This window comes from Bos taurus, chromosome 18, assembly GCF_002263795.3.
Source record: "Bos taurus isolate L1 Dominette 01449 registration number 42190680 breed Hereford chromosome 18, ARS-UCD2.0, whole genome shotgun sequence".
Classification (NCBI taxonomy): Eukaryota; Metazoa; Chordata; class Mammalia; order Artiodactyla; family Bovidae; genus Bos; species Bos taurus.
This window is the reverse complement of record NC_037345.1, coordinates 55,880,146-55,902,101: the sequence shown is the minus strand read 5'-3', so window position 1 is coordinate 55,902,101 and position 21,956 is coordinate 55,880,146. Positions and strand designations below refer to the sequence as shown.

The following is a 21,956-nucleotide window of genomic DNA, read 5'->3' as shown; positions in this document are numbered from 1 at the left end:
TGGTGATGGTTCCGGCGAAGGCTTGAGATCTGGCAGCGGCGGGGCTCCCCTCCCACTCCCTCCTCTTCACCATCTGCTCCACCTTCACACCTGGCTCGGAGCCGCGGCCGCCGCCTCCACACCCAGACCGGGGATTCTGCCGCCGCAGGGTGGCGCGTGCGGACGGCTCCGCGGGCTTCTCCCCTAGACTCTGGAGTCCGAGCTCCCGGCTCCCTCCTCCCTCGAACCCAGGAGTCCCAGCCCCCAGCCTCTCCTCCCTAAGAATTCGAGGTTTTCTCAAACACAGGCAAAACTGTGACACCCAAAGACTCAGCGAGGCAAAGCTAGAGGCGAGAGGCTGCGCCTCGTCCTTGGCGCCCGCCCGCCGCGCTGGCTGCTCCCTCCCACTCCCTCGCGGACCTGTGCCACATCATGAAATTTTAATCCCAAGTGCATTTTTGGCCCGACGCAGGGAGGCGATGGGGAAAGGAGCACCCTCCTGGGGGCTGTATCTGGAGGTGGACTCGGCGTCGGGGAAAGGGGCTGGCGGCGAAAGGAGCGGAGCAGAACCTGCCTTCGGGCTGGAGATGGCCGAGGACAGTCGAGGTTCAACCCCAGAGGGGCAGGGCTGGAATTCAGGGGGTGCAATAAGAGTTCAGAGGGCGGGGACAGATCCCAGGTGGCGGAGACAGATTCCAGAGGGAGGGACTAGAACTCAGGGGCGCGGAAAGTACTCACGGATGTATACCTGGATCGGGTTCCAGAGGGTGTGGGCAAAAATCAAAGCAGGGATAGATCCCAGGGGAGGGGACAGAACTCAGGGGTAAAGAAATATCCAAGGGGACACACTCAACGGGTGGGGACAGAACTCAGGATGAGAGAAATAAAAGGGCGGGGATAGATCCGAGGCTAGGGAGGGAATAATGACCTGCAAGAGGGTAGGGGGAGTATAACTGAAGAGATGAACCCAGAGGGAAGGAAATCAGAAATGAAGGAACTGGAAGGGGTGGTGGGCCAAGAGGGGAAATAGAACTGGAGGGACATGGAATCCAAAAGGGGAAAGATGGAAACAGGTGGATGGGGAAGAACTAGAGGGGACAATGGGTGGATCGAAATGGGGGTTGGAATCTACGAAAGGGGAAGGAATTCCCTGAATGAGAAAAGAACCTTCTGAATGAGAAAGTTGGAACTGAGGAAGCGGCGGGTTGGGGATGGCATGCCTGGGCAGGATGAGGAACTGGGGGGCACAGAAATTCGGAGAGGTAGGACTGGGAGGACAAACGCTGGAGGATATTTAGAGGAAGATGAAAATGCGAGCACGAAATTAGGGGAAACAAGCGGCGGGAGCAAATCTCAGGAAAGAACTCTGGAGGAGAGAGAATCTGGGATAGAAGGAGCTAGTGGGGAATGGGTGAGGGAGAAGTAACTCCAGGAAGGGACTGATTTGGGAGCGATGCAACCCAGACAAGTGAGTTCAAAACCCAGAGGCTTGGTCTTGGGCGAGGCGAGAACCTGGATGAATGGCAGCGGAAGGTGGGCGGGACTAGAATACAAGGGGCGGGGTATAGCAGGGTGGGCGGGGCCTCGTCCCACCCCACCCCGCCCCCGACGCTGAGTCCGGTGACAGCCCCCAGAAAGCCCGCACTCGCAGCCTCCTTCCCCCCGAGCGGAGCTGCGGGGCCGGCCGGGCCGGGGCGGACCCCGGGTACCCGGACGCGGCCGCCCGGGCCCGCGGGCGGGGGGATCGGCGCGGGGGTCCGGCAGCAGGGGCGGCCACCATGGAGTTCCGCCAGGAGGAGTTTCGGAAGCTAGCGGGTCGCGCCCTCGGGAAGCTACACCGGTGAGCGTGGTGGGGGTCCTGGGCGTGGAAGAACGCGAGGGTCCGAGGAGGACGCTCATTCCCACCTGGGCGCAGATGAACAGCTGGACAGGCGGTACCCATGCGTGGGGGGGCCACCCATCTGTCCAGTTTTCTCCCTCGGTCTCCGACGGTCCGGTCTCATCCATCATTTTTCTGCGCCCCACCCCATCCCTAGGCTCTCTGCCCTTTTCTCTGGGATTATAAATATATATCCCCCTCTTTTGGATCTCTGATTCCCTCGCCGGCTTCTAGGTCTCCCTTCACCTATATTCTCTCTGCCTCCTCTCTCCAAATCTCTGTCCACTCTCTCCAAGTCTCTATTTCCTTTTATCTCTGAGTTCCTGTCCCTCTCTCTTGCTCTCACTAGATCTCTACAACCCTCTCTCTGGGTCTTTGTGTCTTTCTCTGAGTCTCTGTCCCCCAACTCCCTGCCCTAGGATTTCTGACACTCTCCTTTAGGAACTCTGGCACTCTCTCTGGTTTTTTTTTTACTACCTCATCCCAGATCTCTCCATCTCTGTGTGTTTGTCAGTTGCCATCTCTCAGAGAGTTTAATCTGAAGCTAAATCGGATTGAGGTCCATTGGTCCTTGTCCTTGAGGAGAGCTAAGCTGGAAGAAGCCAGGGTATCCTGGGTCTCTGATGGAGAAGGAAGTTGCAGGCCAAACATTAGGCTCCTGGAGTAGGATGGACTTTCCAAAGGGTATAGACTAGGGCTGAAAGGGACTTCCTCCCAGTCAAGGAGATGACCCCAATGACCTGGGTGTCCCCAGAGCAGTCTGCTACACCTCTCCTGAGTCTCTCACCCCCAACCCCAGCCCTGGCTCCAAGTCAGAGAAATTACTCAGCTGCGGAGAAGCCTAAAAATATCTGGCCACAGTGCAGGGAGGAGTTGGGGCCTCATCAGCACCATGCCCCTGCTGCCATTCCCTCAGACCCTGGGGTCCCCGTGGCCCACAGCCCTGACCCTATCTTTGATTGATCTTCAGTGCAGCTCACTAGACCATGCAAGTCCTTCTCTAAGTCTAACACTAGTCCTGCTTGCTGCAGATTACCTCCACGCTCCAAACTCACCCCACCCTTTAGTAACCTGAGAGATAGGAATAAAGCTGGACAGAAGGGAGGGGGGCAGGAGGATGGCGCAGTGTTAGGGAGGGGGTGGAGGAGCTGAGATAACCTCACCCTTTCTTTTTCCCAATCTTCCAGCCCCTCCCCACCCTTTTTCTCACCTCCTTTCACGAGTTTCTCAAAATACATCAGCGTGAAGTCAGGAGAGGGAGAGAGACGTGCTGGTGGAGGGGGTTGGGAAGGGGGATGGAGGGAGGAGGAATGTGTTTCTCAGGCTCTCTTTCTTCCTCAGTCTCCGCTTCTCCTGTGTCTGGGTTTCTCTCTATCTGACTCTGCCTGATCATCACCTTTCTCAGCTGCCTTGGGAGCCCCTAGAGACCCCAGAGTTCAGGGTTCCCACCAGGACAGTCACTAAGGAGTTTGAGCCCAGGAGAACAATCGCATCTGAATCCTGGGGTCTGCTCTGGTGATTGCTGAGAGGGGGAAATGCCCACACCTGACTCCTTTTAATCCTCTAGACAAAGCTGGGGAAACTGATGCACCATTGGGAAAAGGGGGGAAGTCAGTGGCTGAGTACACATGGAATCTTTTGAACCCAGGTCAGTCTCCCGCCCAAGTCTTGGGTGGGGGCTGCAGATTTCCTCGAGATGAGTGCTGCTGGAGTGGGTGGAAAACTCCCTCAGATCAGGAAACACGTAGCAACCCAGGGCGACTTGGGACAGGGACCAGGGGGGAGAGGGAATACAGCAAGAGACAGGAGCCAATATGCCTCCTTTGAGAGCCAGGCCTGGGGTGGGGCAATTTGGAGGACCAGGAAGTGATCGGGTCCCACTGCTACTTGTGTGTGACCTTGGACATGCTGCTTCTGTTTCCTGAGACTCAGTTTTCTCAGTTGTACAATGGGAGGGTAAGGGAGAACCAAAGGGACATGAGGACAGAGATTGGGGAGGGGGGAGTAGGGGGGTGGGCTGAGAATCTCTGAGAAGCAGAGGCAGAGACCCAGAGATGGAGGTTGAGACACTCTTCATTTTGGGTGAAAGAAAGTGGAAGGGGGCAGTCTGACTCTACGACCTCATGGGTTGTAGCCTGTCAGCCACCTCTGTCCATGGAATTCTCCAGGCAAGTATACTGGAGTGGGTAGCCCTTCCCTTCCCCAGGGGATCTTCCTGACCCAAGGATCTAACCCGGGTCTCCCGCATTACAGGCAGATTCTTTACTGTCTGAACCACCAGGAAAGTGACCTACGTGCTCCCTAACCACTGCCTTTCATCATCACCAAGTTCCTAATCCTGAGTTCCAGGCATTCTGAGAGGGCAAAGCGATCTGTTCTTACCCTCCATGAAGCATTGGGGCCACCTTCACCTCTGCGTCTCTAGTTCTCCTGAAATGACAATGTCACCTTGAAGTTCCCTCCTTGTAACCTCACATTCTACTCGTGCCCCCATTTTACAGATACAGAATACTGAGACTGCATTCCGTGGTTTAGAAAACCTTGATCCGAGATCTATGTCCTCATATTAACAATGAATATCAAATTTCAGGGGCTGCAATCCCATCTTGAGTTTCAGGGTCAAACAGCATGGGAGGGCAACCTGGGTCAAAGTTTAATCTCATTGGCCGACCTGTTCTGATGGGAGGGGCCAGTCCCTACCACCGTGCACTATTCATTTTGGGGGGCTTCTGTTCCCCACTATCTGGCTCATTGTCCCCTACCCAGGGTCTTATTCCTCATCCCCCTAGTTTCTGTCCGTTCCCCCAGTCTCCCCACTTTCTTAACCCCCTCCCCCACTTCCTTAAGTTCCAGGATGGGGAGGGTTGCTGTGTTCCCATCTCTTTCACCCGCCTCCTCCCAGACCGTCTGGCTGTTCTTTCCTCCCCCGTCCCAGTCTCCCTCGCCTCCATCTGTTCTAGCCCCTTCCTGGGATCCAGCCGGATCCCCTGGCTGCCTACCGGCCTCGGAGAAGAGCCACGCCTCACACATTATGTCCCCAGCCTGTCTCTCCTCAGGCTCCTTGTCTTTCCGTCTTTCTCTCAGCGTTCTGGGTCTCTGTCTCTGCGTTCTCTCTCCTGGGTTTCTGTCCCCACTTGTGTTTGGGTCCCTTACTGGGTTTCAGTCCCTTTCCTTCTCAGGGTCTCTTTCCTGCCCCTCCCCCATCTTTTCTCAGGGTCTCTGCCCCGGTCTCTTTCAGACTGGTTGTCTGTTTCTCCCTCTCTGGGTATCTGTTTCCTTCTCTCTGAGTCTCTCTCCCTCCTGTGTTTCTGATCCTCTTTCTCTCAGTCTCTGTTCTCTCCACCCCCCGACTCCATTTCTGACATTCTCCTTTTGAATTTTTCCACGTCTGTCTCAGGGCACCTCTTTATCCCTGCAGCCTCTCTCTGGAATGGAGGTGGCCCTCCAAGTACCCTATCCCTCGTCACAGATTCAATCCTGGATCCAGAACAGGCGGGGGCGAGAGTCACGCTGGGGACTGAGCCAACCCCCCTACCAGGGCCATCTGTCCCTTGCCAGGACACCACCCGCCACTCCTCCTCCCCACCCCCTAGACTGACAGCCTGAACTCAAGTTTCCCCAGATATATCCAGCTGGGCTGCTGGATTCCAGTGCCCTGGACCTCTCCCCCCCCCCCCCCCCACCCCCGATCCCTGAGAGTGGGCTTCCAGTGGCTGAATGGAGTCAGCTGGATGTCAGCCCACACCTGGGCCTCGAAGCCCGGCAGGGCATGTCCCGGGCCAGGGGAGGGGATGCAGTATATATAGCAGATGTGGCTGAGAAGCATCTGTTCTTTTGACACCTTTGCTGAGGCATCTCCTTAGCACCTTTTGCTTCCACAAATAGACTCATATCTGGAAGACGGGGCTGGAGAGAGTCTCTGGGCCTTGCGGATGGGGGCTCAGGGCACAGGGTTTTGGATCACAAAGGGTAGCCTGGGTCTAAAACAACTGAGTTGAGAGGTGACAAGGCTAGTGGAGAAGGGAACTGGGGAGTTCCATACTCGAGTCTGAGGAAGGAAGGGGCTGGGGGCGCGTGGGAATTCCTCGTCTGAGGGAGATGGAGACCAGGGGTCCAGATTCCTGGACCCTGGAGGGAGAAGGAAGTTGGGGCTGGACTCTTGGGGAAAGAGGGGTTGCGGGTTTAGAATCCCTGGTCTTGAAAAGCAAGAAGTTTTGCCCCGACTCGTGTCATGGGGAGGAGGGGGCTAGGGGCCCGGACGTCCGAGTCTGATCCTTGCTGCCTCGCCGCAGTCTTCTGGAGAAGCGGCAAGAAGGTGCCGAGACGCTGGAGCTGAGTGCAGATGGGCGCCCGGTCACGACGCAGACCCGGGACCCGCCGGTCGTGGATTGCACCTGCTTTGGCCTCCCTCGCCGCTACATTATCGCCATCATGAGCGGTCTGGGCTTCTGCATTAGCTTTGGCATCCGCTGCAACCTGGGCGTGGCCATCGTCTCCATGGTCAACAACAGCACGACCCACCGCGGGGGCCACGTGGTGATGCAGGTAGCTCGGGGCCGGGAGCTGCCTGAGGCTGGGGGAAACCCTGCCCAGGCCCTCTGATGACGTCACACTCACCTACGCGAGGCCCAGACCACGCCCCTTCCACGCCCAGGCCTGAGTAGACCCGCCTTTTTGCGCTGCCGCACCCTGGGCCCTAACCAGGTGGCGCTAGTGGTAAAGAACCCGCCTTCCAATGCAGGAGATATAAGAGATGTGGGTTCGATCCCTAGGTGGGAAAGATACCCTGGAGACGGGCATGGCAACCCACTCCGGTATACTTGCCTGGAGAATCTCGTGGACAGAGGAGCCTGGTGGGCTACAGTCCATGGGGTCACAAAGAGTCGGACACTTGGCACAGAACCTCAGCTCCACCTCACCTCAGGGCTCTCCCTTCCTAAGTCCTGCCCTTATCTAAATGAAGCCCCGCTCCTGTTTGTTTCACCTCTCTGCTGTCAAAGTGTAGACTCTGCCAAGCATTTGGTTCCCTATGATATGGCTCCTCCTGTTTCATTTTGGGCATCCTAGCAACTTCGCTCCACCTGCATCTCCCGCACCTGTTCCAGTGTTGAATGTTACTCCCAGGCCAACTCAGGCTCCGTGAATTTGTTGTTGTTGTTGTTGCCGTAACTTGCGGCTTGCGGAACTTTCTCAAGCAGGGATCTAACCAGCACCCCTTGCAGTGGAAGCAGGGAGTCCTACACACTTGACCACCAGGGAAGTCCCTCCACCGTGAAATTTTTTTGTAAGATTTCTTTTTTTATATGGGACATTTTTAAAGTCTTTATTGAATTTATTACAACATTGCTTCTGTTTTGGTTTTTTGGCCATAAGGCATGTGGGATCTTAGCTCCCCTACCAGGGATCAAACCCTGTATTGGAAGGGGGAGTCTTAACCACTGGACCGCCAAGGAAGGCCCCATTGTGAATTTTGATTCTGGCTTTTTGAAAGTTCCACCGCTGCTTACATCCCTTCTCCATCTGCTCTGGCCATTAACCTGAAGCCCCTCTTCGTCTCAGATTTTCTGTTTTAATTTCCATATAGGCCATGCCCCTGCCTCCAAAAAAAAAATCCTGATTTGGGCTGTGGCCTACCTGCCCCTGTTCTTTTCCAATCATGCCCAACCCTTTGGCTACTTCTTGTCTCTTCCTAGAACGCATCCAATCTGCAAACAGTTTGTACATTGGTTAGAAGTGGAGGAAGAAACCCACCCCATATATGGGCTCCTACGCATAAGGGACCCTGAGGCAGGCAAGCAGACAGAGCTAGGCCTCTAGGCAGCAACAGGCTCTGTTGCTAAGGTAGTGCGGCCCTAGCAACATGGAGGAGCAAAGTTGGGGTAGATGGCCCGAGCTCTGATTGGCAGGTGTTTTGAAGGCGAGAGGGGATCCTTGTTGCTGATTGGCCGAGGGACTGTCTGCGGGTGCTGATTGGTGGAGAAGCAGAGCGTCTGGGGCAGGGGTGCTGGTTTGATGTGCCTTTTGGCCCACAGAAAGCTCAGTTCAACTGGGATCCAGAGACTGTTGGCCTCATACACGGTTCCTTTTTCTGGGGCTACATTGTCACCCAGATTCCTGGAGGATTTATCTGCCAAAAATTCGCAGCCAACAGGTATGTGGGGGGCGGGGCGGATGTCTCAAAGTGGGCAGAAACTACAGTTGTGTGGGTGGAGTTACAGGCTGTGGCCTTGCATTTGGGGGCTGACTCCGGGAAAACCGGAGGAGCCTGGGTTCAGGGCCGAGGCCCTAGAGAAAGGTGGGGTTTGTATTGTGGAAGCGGGGAGTCTCATAGAAGGTGGGACCTGGGATTCTGATTGGCCCGGGCCCTGGCGTGCTGAAGGAGGAAAGGGCAGAGTCCTAGGTCTGGCAGGATAGCTGGACTCTTCTCGGAACACAAACTTTTCCTACCAGGGTTTTCGGCTTTGCTATTGTGGCTACCTCCACTCTAAACATGCTGATTCCCTCGGCTGCCCGTGTCCACTATGGCTGTGTCATCTTCGTGAGGATCCTGCAGGGGTTGGTAGAGGTAAAGCTCCGCCCCCTATGACCCCGTTGCTGTTCCGACCCCACCTTTTCTCGTTGACTTTGGTTTTCTCTTCCCTAGGGGGTCACGTACCCTGCTTGCCACGGGATCTGGAGCAAATGGGCCCCGCCCTTAGAGCGGAGTCGCCTGGCGACGACAGCCTTTTGTGGTGAGAGGAAGGGGCTGGGATCCGGACTCGTGGGTGGGGGGTGCTGGAGTCTAGACTCTTCGGTGGAAGGAGGAGTGGGTTGCGGGCTTGAACTCCCGGATCTGAGAGAGGAGGGGGCTGGTGACCCAGACCTATGTGTCTGAGGGAGGAGGGGCAGTGGTTGGTACTTCTGTGTCCCAGGAAGGTAGGGTCTGGGAATCCGCACTACTGCATTTGAAGAAAGATGCGCTCTTCTCCATTCTGCACCCTCCCCGTTAGGTTCCTATGCTGGGGCGGTGGTCGCGATGCCTCTCGCCGGAGTCCTGGTGCAGTACTCAGGATGGAGCTCTGTATTCTACGTCTATGGTGAGGGGCCCGGACGCCTGGGTCCGGGTGGCGCCGGGGCAGAGCGAGGCCGGTGGTCACCTCGCTTCCATCCTCCTCCTGACCCCCTCCACCTACCAGGCAGCTTCGGGATCTTCTGGTACCTGTTCTGGCTGCTCGTCTCCTACGAGTCCCCGGCGCTGCACCCTAGCATTTCGGAGGAGGAGCGCAAGTACATCGAGGACGCCATCGGCGAGAGCGCCAAGCTCATGAACCCCGTCACGGTCCGGGCCCAAGCCTGGGGGGTGGGGGCGCGGTGGGGAGAGGAGAGCTATCAAGGCAGGGGAGACGGGAGGAAGAGGGGCTTTGAATCCGCACTGCGTGTGGATCTTGGTAGATCTACATAGACATTTCCATAGACATTTGGAGGAGACGATGGGATCGCCAGTTGGATGGCGCTAGAACCTAGGAGGCGTGATTAAAGCCCAGGGAGGACGGAGTTAGCAGGTGCGGAGAGCAGGGCTAGGTGGCGAGGTGGTCGGAACCACTGATGGGCCTGGTTAAACCTGCAGAAGCGGATTAGAATGTGGGGTTTTGCTCAGACCTCAGGATGGGTGAAGATCGAATTAGGGGGCATAATTGGGTGGAAGGAGACTCTTGGGTCCACATTTATGACTCTCTGAAGGTCAGCATGGGGTCTGGACACCCGCCAGCCTGAGGACCACTGAGGCTAGGATGTCAGCGTTCCCATGGGGACGCGGTCAGGCCGGCAACCCCGCCTCCTCGGCGGCTTTAGTGAGACAGGGAAATCTGGGTCTCTGCGGGACTATCGTGGGATCCCTGAAGGGACTCGGAGAGCGCCCGGGCCTGTTCTTTGTCCTAGCAGCCCTTCCCTCCTCTCGCCCACCACAGAAATTTAACACACCTTGGAGGCGCTTCTTCACGTCCATGCCAGTCTACGCCATTATCGTGGCCAACTTCTGTCGTAGCTGGACTTTCTACCTGCTTCTTATCTCCCAGCCTGCCTACTTCGAAGAAGTGTTCGGTTTCGAGATCAGCAAGGTTGGGCCCGGAAGGGGAGAGCTGCGGGCGCGGCGGGCGGGTGAGCGCGGGAAGGAGAGGAACCTGGATCCCAAGGGGTTGGAAAGGGGGCAGGGAGGAAGCCCATGGTACCTGAGCCGTGGTGAGAGCCCCGGGCAGGTGGCCGCTGAGCCGCGACTCCCTGTACGCCCGCCGGCGCAGGTGGGCCTGGTGTCAGCGTTGCCTCACCTGGTGATGACCATCATCGTGCCCATTGGAGGCCAGATCGCCGACTTCCTGAGGAGCCGCCGCATCATGTCCACCACCAACGTGCGCAAGTTGATGAACTGTGGGGGTGAGTGGGGCGGGGCCTGGATCTGGTATGGGACAGGGCTGGGATGCGCGGAGCATGGCTGGGCGGATCTAGAGGGCTGGACCATGGCGGATGGGGCGGGGTCAGAGGGCGTGTCCATGGGGGCGTGTCCAAAAAGGCGGAGGCGGAGCGAGACCAGGTCTGGCAGGAAGAGAATCTCAGGTGGCAGCCTCCGGGGCAGTGTCTGTAGAAGGGCAAGGCGGGTGTGGCTGCCCAGGTGAAGCAAAGGTGAGACCACGTTGGGTCTGGAAGGACGGGGCCTATACGAGGCTGGCCAGAGTAGGATGGGAACTGGGTGATTAAGAGGGACACTCAGAGAGACAAAGGTGTGAGTGTAATGAATGGGGACTGAGAGGGAAGCCGTGAAGGTGCCGGGGTGGGGCCTACACCCTCGGACTTCAGGGCGTGGTCTAGTCAGGGGGTGGGGCCATTGAGGTCCCAGCTGGGGCAGCGAAGCCTGTGCACGTGGTCAAGGGCCAGGCACTAGAGAACTGAGGGCTTGGTTAGGGCGGGCGCGGGCAGAATGGAGGACAAAGCCAGGGACAGGCGTGGAAGTGGCAGGACTGGGTCAAACTGGGGGAGGCTGGGAGCCGGGAGTGGGTCTGGAGAGGCTGTGCGGGGCGGCCTGTGCTCAGAGGGGGCGGCCCTCCGTAGGCTTTGGCATGGAAGCTACTCTGCTGTTGGTGGTCGGCTACTCGCACTCCAAGGGCGTGGCCATCTCCTTCCTAGTCCTCGCCGTGGGCTTCAGCGGCTTCGCCATCTCCGGTGAGAACCGGCGATCTGCAGCTTGAGGGTGGGGGGACTCTGCTCAGCTCAGTGGGGAACTTCCTGGCTCAGGTAGAGCACCTCCCAGCCTGGCGAAAGGCGGACTGGAAAAAGCGGAGCGGCCGGGAGGTCGGGGAGGCTAGGCTGGGGGAGGAGTCACTGGAGTGGGAATCGGTTGTGACGCCTCTCGGCTCGCCTCGCCAGGGTTCAACGTGAACCATCTGGACATCGCCCCGCGCTATGCCAGCATCCTCATGGGCATCTCCAACGGCGTGGGCACGTTGTCCGGCATGGTGTGCCCCATCATCGTGGGTGCCATGACTAAGCACAAGGTCCGTGCCTGGGCCCTGACCCACTTGCCCTCCAAATCTGTGTACAGCACCTTCCTGACACACGTCAACTCTCTGGATCTCCGGCTCCTTTTCCAGAGAAAAGGCCCGCCCCCTTCCTATTATCCCAGCCCCTTCCCTCTCCTATCTGTCCTCTGACTTCATTTCCCCGTTGTCCCCCCTACAGACTCGGGAGGAGTGGCAGTATGTGTTCCTCATTGCCTCCCTGGTGCACTATGGGGGCGTCATCTTCTACGGGGTCTTCGCTTCGGGAGAGAAGCAGCCGTGGGCGGAGCCTGAGGAGATGAGCGAAGAGAAATGTGGCTTCGTTGGCCACGACCAGCTGGCTGGCAGCGACGAAAGCGAAATGGAGGATGAGGCTGAGCCCCCCGGGGCACCCCCTGCTCCCCCTCCATCCTATGGGGCTACACACAGCACAGTTCAACCCCCAAGACCCCCACCCCCTGTCCGGGACTACTGACCATGTGCCTCCCACTGGATGGCAGTTTCCAGGACCTCCATTCCTCACATCTCTGGCCTGAATGACAGTGTCAAGGAACCCCAGTCCTCTCTGTCCTGCCTCAGGCCTAAGAAGCACTCTCCCTTGCTCCCAGTGCTGTCAGATCCTCCTCCCATCCTATTTGCCTCTCAGGGGTAGTGAAGCTGCAGACTGGCAGTTTCAAGGATACCCAAATTCCCCTAAAGCTTCTCTTCTCCACTCTTTTCTGCCTCAGTGGTTTCAAATCTCTCCTTTCAGGGCTTTATTTGAATGGACAATTCAGACTCTTCCTCTCTCTTGTGGTTTTGGGTACCTCCCCCTTTCCTTGAACCCCTGGGACTCTCAGGAGAACCCCTGAGATTACTCAACCCCCCTCCTCTTTCAAAAAAATTCAAGGTCTTCCTCTAGAAGTTTCAAATCTCTCCCAACTGTATTCTGCTTTTTCCAAGTTGGTTTAACTAATCACCCATCCCTGCCATTCTAGGGATTGATTCTCACCAGCGTTTCTGAGGGGAAATGGCAGTTTCAAGTACCCCCACCCAACCTTTTCATCCCTCCCCCACCAGCAGACTCTGCTGCAGCACCAAATTTCCCCAAAACCTTCTCCCAGCTTAGCACATTGCCTAGGGAAACAACCAAAATGGCAGTTTTAACAATATGCCTCTCTTCACCCCCATGCACTTTTTCTGACACGATTTTCAGGTCTAAGAAGAGCAGCTGCTCAAGTCCATCAACTCAACGGTTTGAAGCCACCGCCACTGAACTTCCCCATGGTGGTTTCAAGATGCTCCCCTTACCCCCAATTCCTTGCACTTTATTCTCCTGGGTGGTTTTGAACTGCCCTCATTTTCTCAGTGGCCATTTATTGCGTCCCTCAGGGGCTAAATGACTCCAAATCTGGGATCCTTCCCCTCTCAGACTCCCCTATTTCGGCTTAGAATTTGGGGGAACATATGTAAAGGAGAAGTCACAGAATCCCAGGAAAGGGAATGGGGCTGGGGAAAAGGGGTGTTTTTCCCCGGGGCAGGGTTGTGTCTTTGTGTCTCTGTCTCTGTGATTGTAAATCCTGCCCTGCCCCTCTCCCAATAAAATGCTTTGGTGTACACACTCCGTCGTCACTGGCCTTGGGAATCTCCAACCTCCTTCTCCCTCGGACCGAGGAGCCCAAGCCCCCAGTCTCCTTGACCCCAGCCACCCTCCTCTCCCAGGTCTTAGGCCAGAGGAGTTGTCCAGCTGTGGGAACATGCGATTTATTCGGTCTCAGACTGTGTTCTCCGCTGACATCTAAAGCATTTCAGGGTGTCCTCTATTCTAGAGGACCACTAGGTAGCAAAGCTGACCCTGAGGACAGGACCCCTGGGTGCTTCCTCCGTCTGGGGCTGGCGCAGGTTTGGAGAGGCTCACAGGAAGTTGTTTGGGAGCGTGGCAGGGGAGAGCGGTTCTAGGCGCTGGGGGCGGCCCCCGCGGGGCGGCGGAGGCAGCTTGGGCGGCAGCGGGGGGGTGGGTGGTGGCTGCTTGGTAGCGATGTGTGAAGGGACCCAGGCGTCCGGCGCGTAAAAGTAGAGGTCGTAGGGTTCCTTCGGGGCGTCCAAATGCATAACTATGGGGACAAAAGAGCGAGGTCGTCCCCGGTCTGACTGGGGGCCTGTCCCCTCTACTGAGCCGCTGGCCGACGAGGAGACGGGGGCAAGGACTCCAAGCTTCCACTGGAACCGGGTTTTCGAATAAAGGGGCCTTAAATAGCAAGGGGGCGTGGTGTCCGCGCAGCTGGGGCGGGGCATGCCGCGCGCTAGGAGGGGGAAAGGGGCGGGGCTTGTAGGGACCTGCAGTTCCCCTGCCTGGGGCAACTCCGCGCTGCGCTGGGGGCGCAACTTCACAGGTGTTTGTGAAATTTCCAGAGAATTGGGGGTCAGGGCTTCTGCTGACCTTGGATGGGGACCTGTACTTTTAGGTAGGGCGCCCTTAAGTGCCAGGCGAAACCAGGTTAAGGAAACGTGCAAGCACTTAAGGAGCGGGACGCTGCAGGAGTGGCTCACCCGGTTCATCTCCGTCGTTTGGGAGTCGGTGGTGTGCGAAGGGCCGGTGTCGAGCCGCCCGGCGGTAGAGACACCACAGCAGCAGGAAAATGCCAATGAGCAGCCCGATCCCGGCGAGGAATAGGCAGAGGGCCCCGCCTGCCGCGCCCCGGGGACGCCCCACCAGGGTCACGCCTGGAGGAATGAGGCCCAGGGACTGAGCAATCTAACCTCCTAGCCCACTCCACCCTCAGACCCGAGTCCAGATCCCGCCCTCCTCCGCCCTCGGAACCGGGAGTCCCGGCCCCCAGCCCTTCCTCCCTCACACCCGGGGGTCCAGACCCCCAGCCCCTCCTCCCTCAGACCCGGGGGTCCAGACCCCAGCCCCTCCTCCCTCAGACCCGGGGGTCCAGACCCCAGCCCCTCCCCCCTCAGACCCGGGGGTCCAGACCCCCAGCCCCTCCCGACTCAGACCCGGGGGTCCAGGCCCCAGCCCCTCCTCCCTCAGACCCGGGGGTCCAGGCCCCAGCCCCTCCTCCCTCAGACCCAGGGGGGCCAGACCCCAAGCCCCTCCTCCCTCAGACCCGGGGGGCCAGCCCCCAGCCCCTCCTCCCGCAGACCCAGGGGTCCGGACCCCCAGCCCCTCCTCCCCCAGACCCAGGATCCAGGCCCCCAGCCCCTCCTCCCGCAAACCCAGGGGTCCAGACCTCCAGCCCCTCCTCCCGCAGACCCAGGGGTTCAGACCTCCAGCCCCTCCTCCCACAAACCCAGGGGTCCAGACCTCCAGCCCCTCCTCCCACAAACCCAGGGGTTCAGACCCCCAGCCCCTCCTCCCGCAGACCCAGGGGTCCAGCCCCCAGCCCCTCCTCCCCCAGACCCAGGGGTCCGGCTCCCCAGCCCCTCACCGGTCTCCTGCACTCTCTCCAACACGATGATAGTGTTGACTCTCTCACCTCGGCTGCGCCGCTGGGGGGCCCGCGGAGTGGCTGGGGCCGGTTGACTGGGGGGCCCTGGAGGAGCAGGGGGCCCTGCAATCCGGGCTGAGGGAGGAGGGGCGTCGAGCCCTTTAGGGCTGGAGTTCTGGGGGGCTTTCAGATCAACTGTCCCCGGAGAATCTGAGGTGGGCAATTTAAGGGTGGTGGGCTGGGTGACTGCAAGTGCTTCTGGTTTGGGATTCAGGGATTGCTCATTAAGAGCAGTAACTTCTTCTTTGAAGGGTGCAGGAGTTTGTGGAGCAAGGCTAGTGGAGATTTCAGGGTCAGAGGCTGTGGGTATCTCTGTTGAGTCTTGGTAGAGGGTTGTGGGGAATTTTGTTTGGGGAATCTCAGGGGGGTTGGGCTCGTGGCCTATATGAGATACCGGGTGGGGTGTTTCAGTAGGGTCAGGATGGAGGGTCTGGAGGAATTTAGGGTTTGGGGTGTCAGAGTCATGGGTTTCCAGAGATTTGATGTCAGAGATTTTGGTGGGGTCAGAATTTGGGGTCTCAGGGGTTTCTTCAAGTGACATCTCAGGGGAGCTAAGTTTGGGAATCTCTGGGAATTCTTGATGAGGAGTTTGTGTAGGATCAGGGTTTGGGGTCCCAGAAAATCCTAGGTGTGAAGTTTTAGAGGGATTAGAATTGAGATTCTCACGGGATTCCGTCTGTGAGATTTCCGTGGAGTTAACCTTGGAAATCTCTGGGGATTCTTGGTGTGGAGTTTGGGTAGGGTCAGGGTTTGGGGTCTCAGAAAATGCTAGGTGTGAGGTTTTAGAGGAATTAGGTGTAGAGGCCTCAGGGGATTCTGTGTGTGGAAGTTCAGTCAGGTCAGCTTTGGGGGTCTCAGATGGTTCTGGATATATCATTTTGGAGGGGTTAATTTGGAGGGTGTCCAGGGACCCTGGTGTTGAGGTGTTGAATGAGTTAGGTTTGGGGGCCTTAGGAGGCTCCTGGTGGGGGGTTTCTTGGAGGTCAGTACTGGGGGTCTTAGTGAAGGCAAGCGGGGAGGGCTCCAGGGAAACCGCATGAGGTGTCTTAGAGGGCTCAGGATAAGCAGCCCCTGGAGATTCTGGGTTAGGTCCATAGAGAGTGGAATTTTCAGAAGCCGGAGAGTAGGGCTGGGAGGGGTGGTCTATCCCCAAGAAGTCGGAGCCCGCAGGCAGTGAGACTGTAGGGGCGGCCTTGGAGCCCAGCCAGGTGAAGAGGAAGCCGAGAAGGAAGAGGATTGGTCTGAAGGATTTCATAGCTTTGGGTGATACCTGTAGCAGCAGGGGAGCGGGAAGGAAGGGGTTAAGGTCAGAGCCTCCCGGGAGGACCCTCTGCCCACTCCGGAGGCCACGCCCAGTGGTCCCCAGATAGACCACATTAGCACCGCCCAGGTCAGAGCCAGGAAAAGGAGATGCCACCTGCAACTCCCCAGTAGGTTGTGGGGTGGAAGCCATGGTAGCTAAGGGAGACTGAGGCACAGGGCTTCTTGGGAGTCATAGTAAATTTCCTTATTTGTTTCCCCAAAGGGGGTCCCAGGAACATTGGGAAAGAAAGACACATTTCCGAGCCCCCAGATCATTGACTTTGGCTTCGAAGTGTGTAGACCTCTGAGGGGACATGGGATCAATTCCTCTTCAAGGGCCCTGGGGACATCTTGACTCAACAGTTGTTTACATTAGAGGAAGCTCAGAAGGAACGACTTGGGGGCCTGACCCCCTGGATTTGAGAGATGAGGGGGCCTAAATGCCTGTAACCTGAGGAGGTAGAAGGCTCCTGGATCCTGGTCAAGAAGGCTGCTTGGGGTTCAGACTCCTTGTTCCCAGAGGGTGGAGGGCAATGTGGGTCTAAATTCCTAATTCTCTAGAAAGGAGAGGCCTGAAGGTTCAGATGCCTAGAATTTTGAGGGAGCAAAGCTTGGGGGGTGGGTGGGTTGTGGATTGCAGGAGAGAAAGAAAATGGGTGTCTGGAACTCTTGGGTCCTGAGTTAGAAGGAGATTGGGAACTCTTGAGTCTCCTATCCTCCAGAGATGGGTGTGTAAGGGGTCTGGATTCCTCAGCCTTCAGGAGGAGACAGCTTGGGGCAGGACTCGTATCTCTATGGAGGATGGAAGCTGGGATCCCCAGGTCTCATGCTGGTCTCGGGCAGAGATACCTAGGTTTGTGGTTAGGTGAAGGTGGGGTGGGCATACACCCAAATGGGCTGGGGCCTCTTGGAGTTTGAGGTCTCTTACCTGCTCAGTGGGGTCCAAGATAACAACAGGTGAACAGAGCTGAATGCAGAGATCGGTGAATGCTGCAGAATGGCTCTGGGTGGGGTGGCGGGACATAGGATCCCAGGGGCACAGGTGATGCAACTGATCCCCACCCTTGGGATCCTGGGAGCCTAGCGACAGCTTGAGCTCTTAAAGGGCCAGAGATAAAGGATAGTGTCTCTGGAGTGGGGGAGGGAGTTAGGGACTGGATCCTTTGGTTGAGGGGTGTGACCCAACCCAGCTCTCCTCCCTGCAAACCCAAGGGTCCCAGCCCTCTGCCCTCTCCTACACCCACACCAAGCATCCAGGTCTCTGGTAGCCTCCCACTTCAATATCCAGGAGTTGGGACCCCTCCCCCCAGACCTCTCCCCTCAGATCCAGGAATCCAGGTTCCCAGACCCAGGCCTTGTTCCCCTCCTCTGGGGAACTAGGAGTCTTGGTTCCCACGTCCTGTCCATCTGAGACCCAGATTGCTGCTGCCTTTTGGGACTTCCCAACCTTTGCCTACCATCCCATCGTGAAGAGCTCACCCCGTTAAGAGCCAGTATTGGGGGGATGGGCCTTATCTTCACAACACCCCCAAATTCCTCCGCGGGAAGGGCTTGGACACAACTTCAGGGTAGTCAGGGTTCTTGTTTGTCTTTTTCCCTTCTGTGCAGGGTCGCTAAGACTTTCCTGATTTTGCCTGTCACTGTACTTGCCTTCACATCCCACCACCACACATCCCCTTTGCCTTCTCTTTCCTACCCCTGTCTCCCACCTCCCAGTCTTTCTGGTCTCTGCCTGCCTGGATTTGTCTCTGGACATCTCTGCCCAGGCTGGCTGGCTGGCTGTCCTTTCATCTCCTTCTGTCTTTCCAAGTGCCGTTCCCTTGATCCTCCATCTCATAGCTGCTCTCTTGGTCCCTTTTCCCTCTCTTTTCTCTCTTCCTTCCCTTTTCCTTACTTCCTCTGTTGCTCCCTTTCTCCCTCTCTTTCCTCTTCTCTGTCAGTCTTTGTCCTTCCCTCTCATGGTTGCTTCATCTCTTTGTGTCTCTGCATCTCCCCATCTGTCCCTCCTCTGTTCCTTCCCCTGTCTCTCTTTCTCTGTGTCTCTGGCTTCTGCTCTGATGGTCCTTCCGCCAGTCTCTATTTTTATCCCTCTGACACACCCCCTGTGTCCACTTCTCTGTCTGTCTGTCTCTCCCCCTCCCGATTCTCCTCAGGTCCCAGCTCCTGGTCCCAATTAGTGGGTGGCCGCCAAGGCAGCGGCTGGCCCCCCACCCCCGGCTCCTCATTACCGCTGGCAGCTCCTAATGAGCCTGGGGTGGGGGTGACCCGGTGCCCCCGGCCCCCTGGTCTGCGTCACTGGCCGCTGCGGGGGCTGTTGAGGCGATATAAGGGGGCTGCCAGCCTCGCTGCCGGGAGCCCACTGCGCGGTAGGGCACCCTGCAAATGGGCTTCGGGGGTGGGTGGGTGGATGATGGGGTCTGGTTTCTGGGCCCAGACACGGGCATCACTGAGCTCTTTCTTGTCTCTCCACAGGTGATGGAGACCCGCCAGGTACCCAGGAGCCCCCGGGTGCGGCTGCTGCTGCTGCTCCTGCTTCTTGTGTCCTGGGGCCACCGCACGGCCTCAGGAGTCGCCCTACCTCCTGCGGGGTCTTCAGGTAAGTGGGACATCCAAGTCTCCCAGGGAAGGGTGGGGACTCCGAGAGGTGGAAAGAGACCCGAAAAGAATGGGGAACAAAGACTCAGAAAGGGGAAATAGAGACCCAGAGAGGAGGCCAGAGATAGGAGGTTGACAGGTAGGTAATCTGCAAAATAAAGAGATACAAAAGGATTCTGAGAAAGGCTTTGAGAGACTTGAAAGGAGTCGAAGCAGGAACGAGTTTGTTCCTTGAGCAACGTTTATTGGGTCTGGGGTGTGTGCCACGCGTGCGCCGAGCGCTGGGGCGGGACAGGGGCATCAGACTCGGTCTCTGTACTCAGGAGGCTCGGAACTGGTGAACACTGAGCCGAAGACTCACACAGAGCAAGAGACAGGGGACAGAGACCGAGCCCCTCCGCATCTGGTGCAGTCACAGGGCTTCGAGTTAGACCGCGGGGAGAACAGGCGGCGGGCCGCGGGCCGAGACCCACGGTAACCGCCTCTTTCCATCTCCCGGCAGACTCCGCACCCCCGGCGAGGCTCGGGCGGGTCCGGCCACCCCCCAGTCGCGGCGGAGCCTGGCGCTGGCGGACGACGCGGCCTTCCGGGAGCGCGCGCGGCTGCTGGCCGCCCTCGAGCGCCGCCACTGGCTGAACTCGTACATGCACAAGCTGCTGGTGCTGGACGCGCCCTGAGCGCCTGCCCGTCCCACCTCAATAAAGACCGTGCTGTGCCTCCCGACTGCGCCTCCTTCCTGCGCCTCGTGTGCGTGTGGTGGTGGTGGTGGTGGTGTATGTGTGTGTGTGTGTGTGTGTGTGTGTGTGTGTACACGTGCAGGGGGCGGGCCCTGCGTCCGCTACGCTGGCCTCTACCCCTCCGTCCCCTCTGTTCTTTTTCCCTGCACTCATTCTTTTTCCCCTCTGCCCCACCTCCTCTACACTACTGCCCCAGCTCTGCCCCTTGCTCCCACTCTGTGCCTTTGTCCCTCTCCACTCGCATACCCGCTCCCAACCTACCCTGAGTCTCCATCCTCCCCCCTTCTCTTGCTCTCTGTAACCTTCCTGGTCTCTGTCCCCTCTGGGTCACTGGCCCTTCTCTGGGTCTCTATAGCTCACTGGGTATATGTCCTCCTCTCTCGGAGTCTCTATAAGTCTCTTCCTTCCTCCTGGCTTCCCGGCCCTCTGGGGATTCTTCGTCTCCTTTCTTCTTCTTTATGCCTAAAACTCTTCTTTCCTTTTTCTGAAAAATAAGGAACGCTTCGCAAATTTGTATGTCATCCTTGCGCAGGGGCCATGATAATCTTCTCTGTATCGTTTCAATTTTAGTATATGTGCTGCTGAAGTGAGCACCTTCCTTCAATTCTTAATCACTTTTTCTCTGCCTGACTCATTCATGTTCTTCCCCCCTACCCCTTTCTTCCTATAGGTCTCCATCTTTTTCATCCAGCTCTCATTTTCTCTGAATTCCTTTTTTCTCACTCTCTCATCACTTCCCGGCTTCTACTTTGGGCGCAGTGGAAAGATCGGAGGCGGTGGAATGGGGTGCGGGCCCTGGAGAAGTACTTGCTATTCAAAATCAAGACTCCCTGAAACCTAGTTGTGTGGTATTGGGAAGGGCTTCTAACCTTTCAGCTCCCTTTTCCTCATCTATTGTAAGACTTAAACCAGATATACAATTAGAAGACTTAAATACAGTGCCCTTCTGGAAGCAAAATGTATTATCAGAAAAGGGTTTCTGGGGATTCCCTGGTGATAGTGTTAGGACTCGACGCTTTCACTGCTGGGGTGGGTTCAGTCCCTGGTCGGAAACACACATCCCACAAGTCAAACGGAGCGCAACCCCACCCACCCTCAAAAAAAATAGAAAAGGCCTTTCTTGCAGCAGCCTGCAGCAGTTTCTGCAGGGTGTTGTTCGAACTGCGCGATTTCCAGATCCGGGTGCCAGTCGGGACGGGAGGAGAGGAGAAAGGAGACAAGCAACAGGTTCCAGGAGGCATGAGACGGAGGCGGGGAAACACCTGGCCCACCCGTGAAGGAAGCGAGGAAGCAGCTAATCAGAATCTGCCCCTCGCTTTTTTTGTCTGTGTCTGGAGGCTCCGCTGGCCCTTCAGTCTTGCCCTTCAGTGGTGACCATGGCAACCCACTCCCCTAACCGGACGCTGGGGGTTCTGAGTCATGCTCCCGGGGCAATTCGCGCGGACCGCGCTCTGATTGGGCTTCAGAAGAGAGGAGCTGGGCACGTCATCGTGGGGAAAGGGGGCGGGGCTGGCACGTTGTGATTGGCAAGTTCCCCGATAATTTGCATTCCGAGAGGCGGATCGCGCCCTAATTGGCCGTTAGGCTGTGGGGTGGGGCCTATTTCCCTGTTACTCAGAAATACTAAGCAATGAATAACTGTACTCCTGGTGGCTCAGTGGTAAAGAATCCGCCTGCCGATGCAGTAAACGCAGGAGACCTGGGAGACGCAGAGTCGACCCCTGGGTCGGGAAGATCCCCTGGAGTAGGAAATGACAACCCACTCCAGCATTCTCACCTGGAAAATTCCATGGACAGATGAGCCCGGCATACTACAGTTGATGGGGTCGCAAAGAGTCAGACATGACTGAGCATGCACATGTCACAAACACAAGGAGTTGGCCACAGTTTACAAACAAGACTCTGGCAGTCTGAGGGCATTTTCCCAGGTTGTCAGCGCTAGGAAAGGACAGAAGAACTGGAACCCAAATATGTGCAACTTCAGAAGTCTGATCATTCCTCTACTTTCATGGAGAAACAGAATTAAAATGTCATGAGGAGGCTTGTCTTCTGTTTGCTGAAGGGCCTGGTAATTGTGTCTTGTTGGATCCTGGCCTATGCTCTTCCTGTACTTTCTCCTCCCCAGATCTCTTTCCTAGCATTTGAGGCTTTTCAGAGAATGGTGCCTGGAACCCCTTCCCTTCTCACACTACTCCTCTCTCCTCAGGAAATTTCAGCAATCTCCATACTTCAATCACCATCATAGATAGTAACACCCAGACTCCATTTCCAGACTAAGAGCTCAAGGTTCAGGGCTCCAGCCTTCTTGGAACACTCCACCCCACATGAGTTCAGTGTCCCCCGAAACCCACTCCTTCTCATGGGGTCCCCACATTGGGAATGGCTCCACTGTCCACCAGTCACTGGGTCACATGCCGGCCCTTGCTTTCCTCCTTCAAGGCCTGGTGCTGTCCTTCCTGCTCTA

At 57.2% G+C, this 21,956-nt stretch overlaps 3 protein-coding genes and 1 non-coding gene across 5 annotated transcripts; 2 read left to right on the top strand and 2 right to left on the bottom strand.

Annotated features, from left to right (window-relative positions):
- The first annotated feature begins 1,746 nt into the window (after positions 1-1,746).
- On the top strand, positions 1,747-12,985 carry SLC17A7 (solute carrier family 17 member 7). Its single transcript, NM_001098046.1, is given in 12 exon segments — positions 1,747-1,819; positions 6,151-6,403; positions 7,891-8,009; positions 8,309-8,423; positions 8,502-8,589; positions 8,848-8,934; positions 9,034-9,176; positions 9,805-9,954; positions 10,135-10,267; positions 10,940-11,050; positions 11,255-11,382; positions 11,567-12,985. Coding segments are annotated over 12 exon segments (1,683 nt in total). The 5' UTR covers positions 1,747-1,757; the 3' UTR covers positions 11,861-12,985.
- GFY (golgi associated olfactory signaling regulator) lies at positions 12,318-16,312 on the bottom strand. The gene is made up of 3 exons (XM_024979260.2): positions 14,799-16,312; positions 13,915-14,088; positions 12,318-13,478 (listed from the first exon to the last, which is right to left on the bottom strand). Exons 1-3 carry the CDS (start codon positions 16,309-16,311, stop codon positions 13,279-13,281), a joined length of 1,887 nt encoding a protein of 628 aa, XP_024835028.1. The 5' UTR covers position 16,312; the 3' UTR covers positions 12,318-13,278.
- Positions 16,313-17,558: 1,246 nt separating this feature from the next.
- Positions 17,559-20,017, top strand: PTH2 (parathyroid hormone 2). Of its 2 annotated transcripts, NM_001206281.1 has the most exon segments (3): positions 18,636-18,746; positions 18,749-18,756; positions 19,258-19,432. In NM_001206281.1, coding segments are annotated over 3 exon segments (294 nt in total).
- Positions 19,980-20,086, bottom strand: LOC112442461 (U6 spliceosomal RNA). The gene has a single exon (XR_003030552.1). It is a non-coding gene; the product is annotated as a U6 spliceosomal RNA (small nuclear RNA).
- Between the last annotated feature and the right edge of the window lie 1,870 nt (positions 20,087-21,956).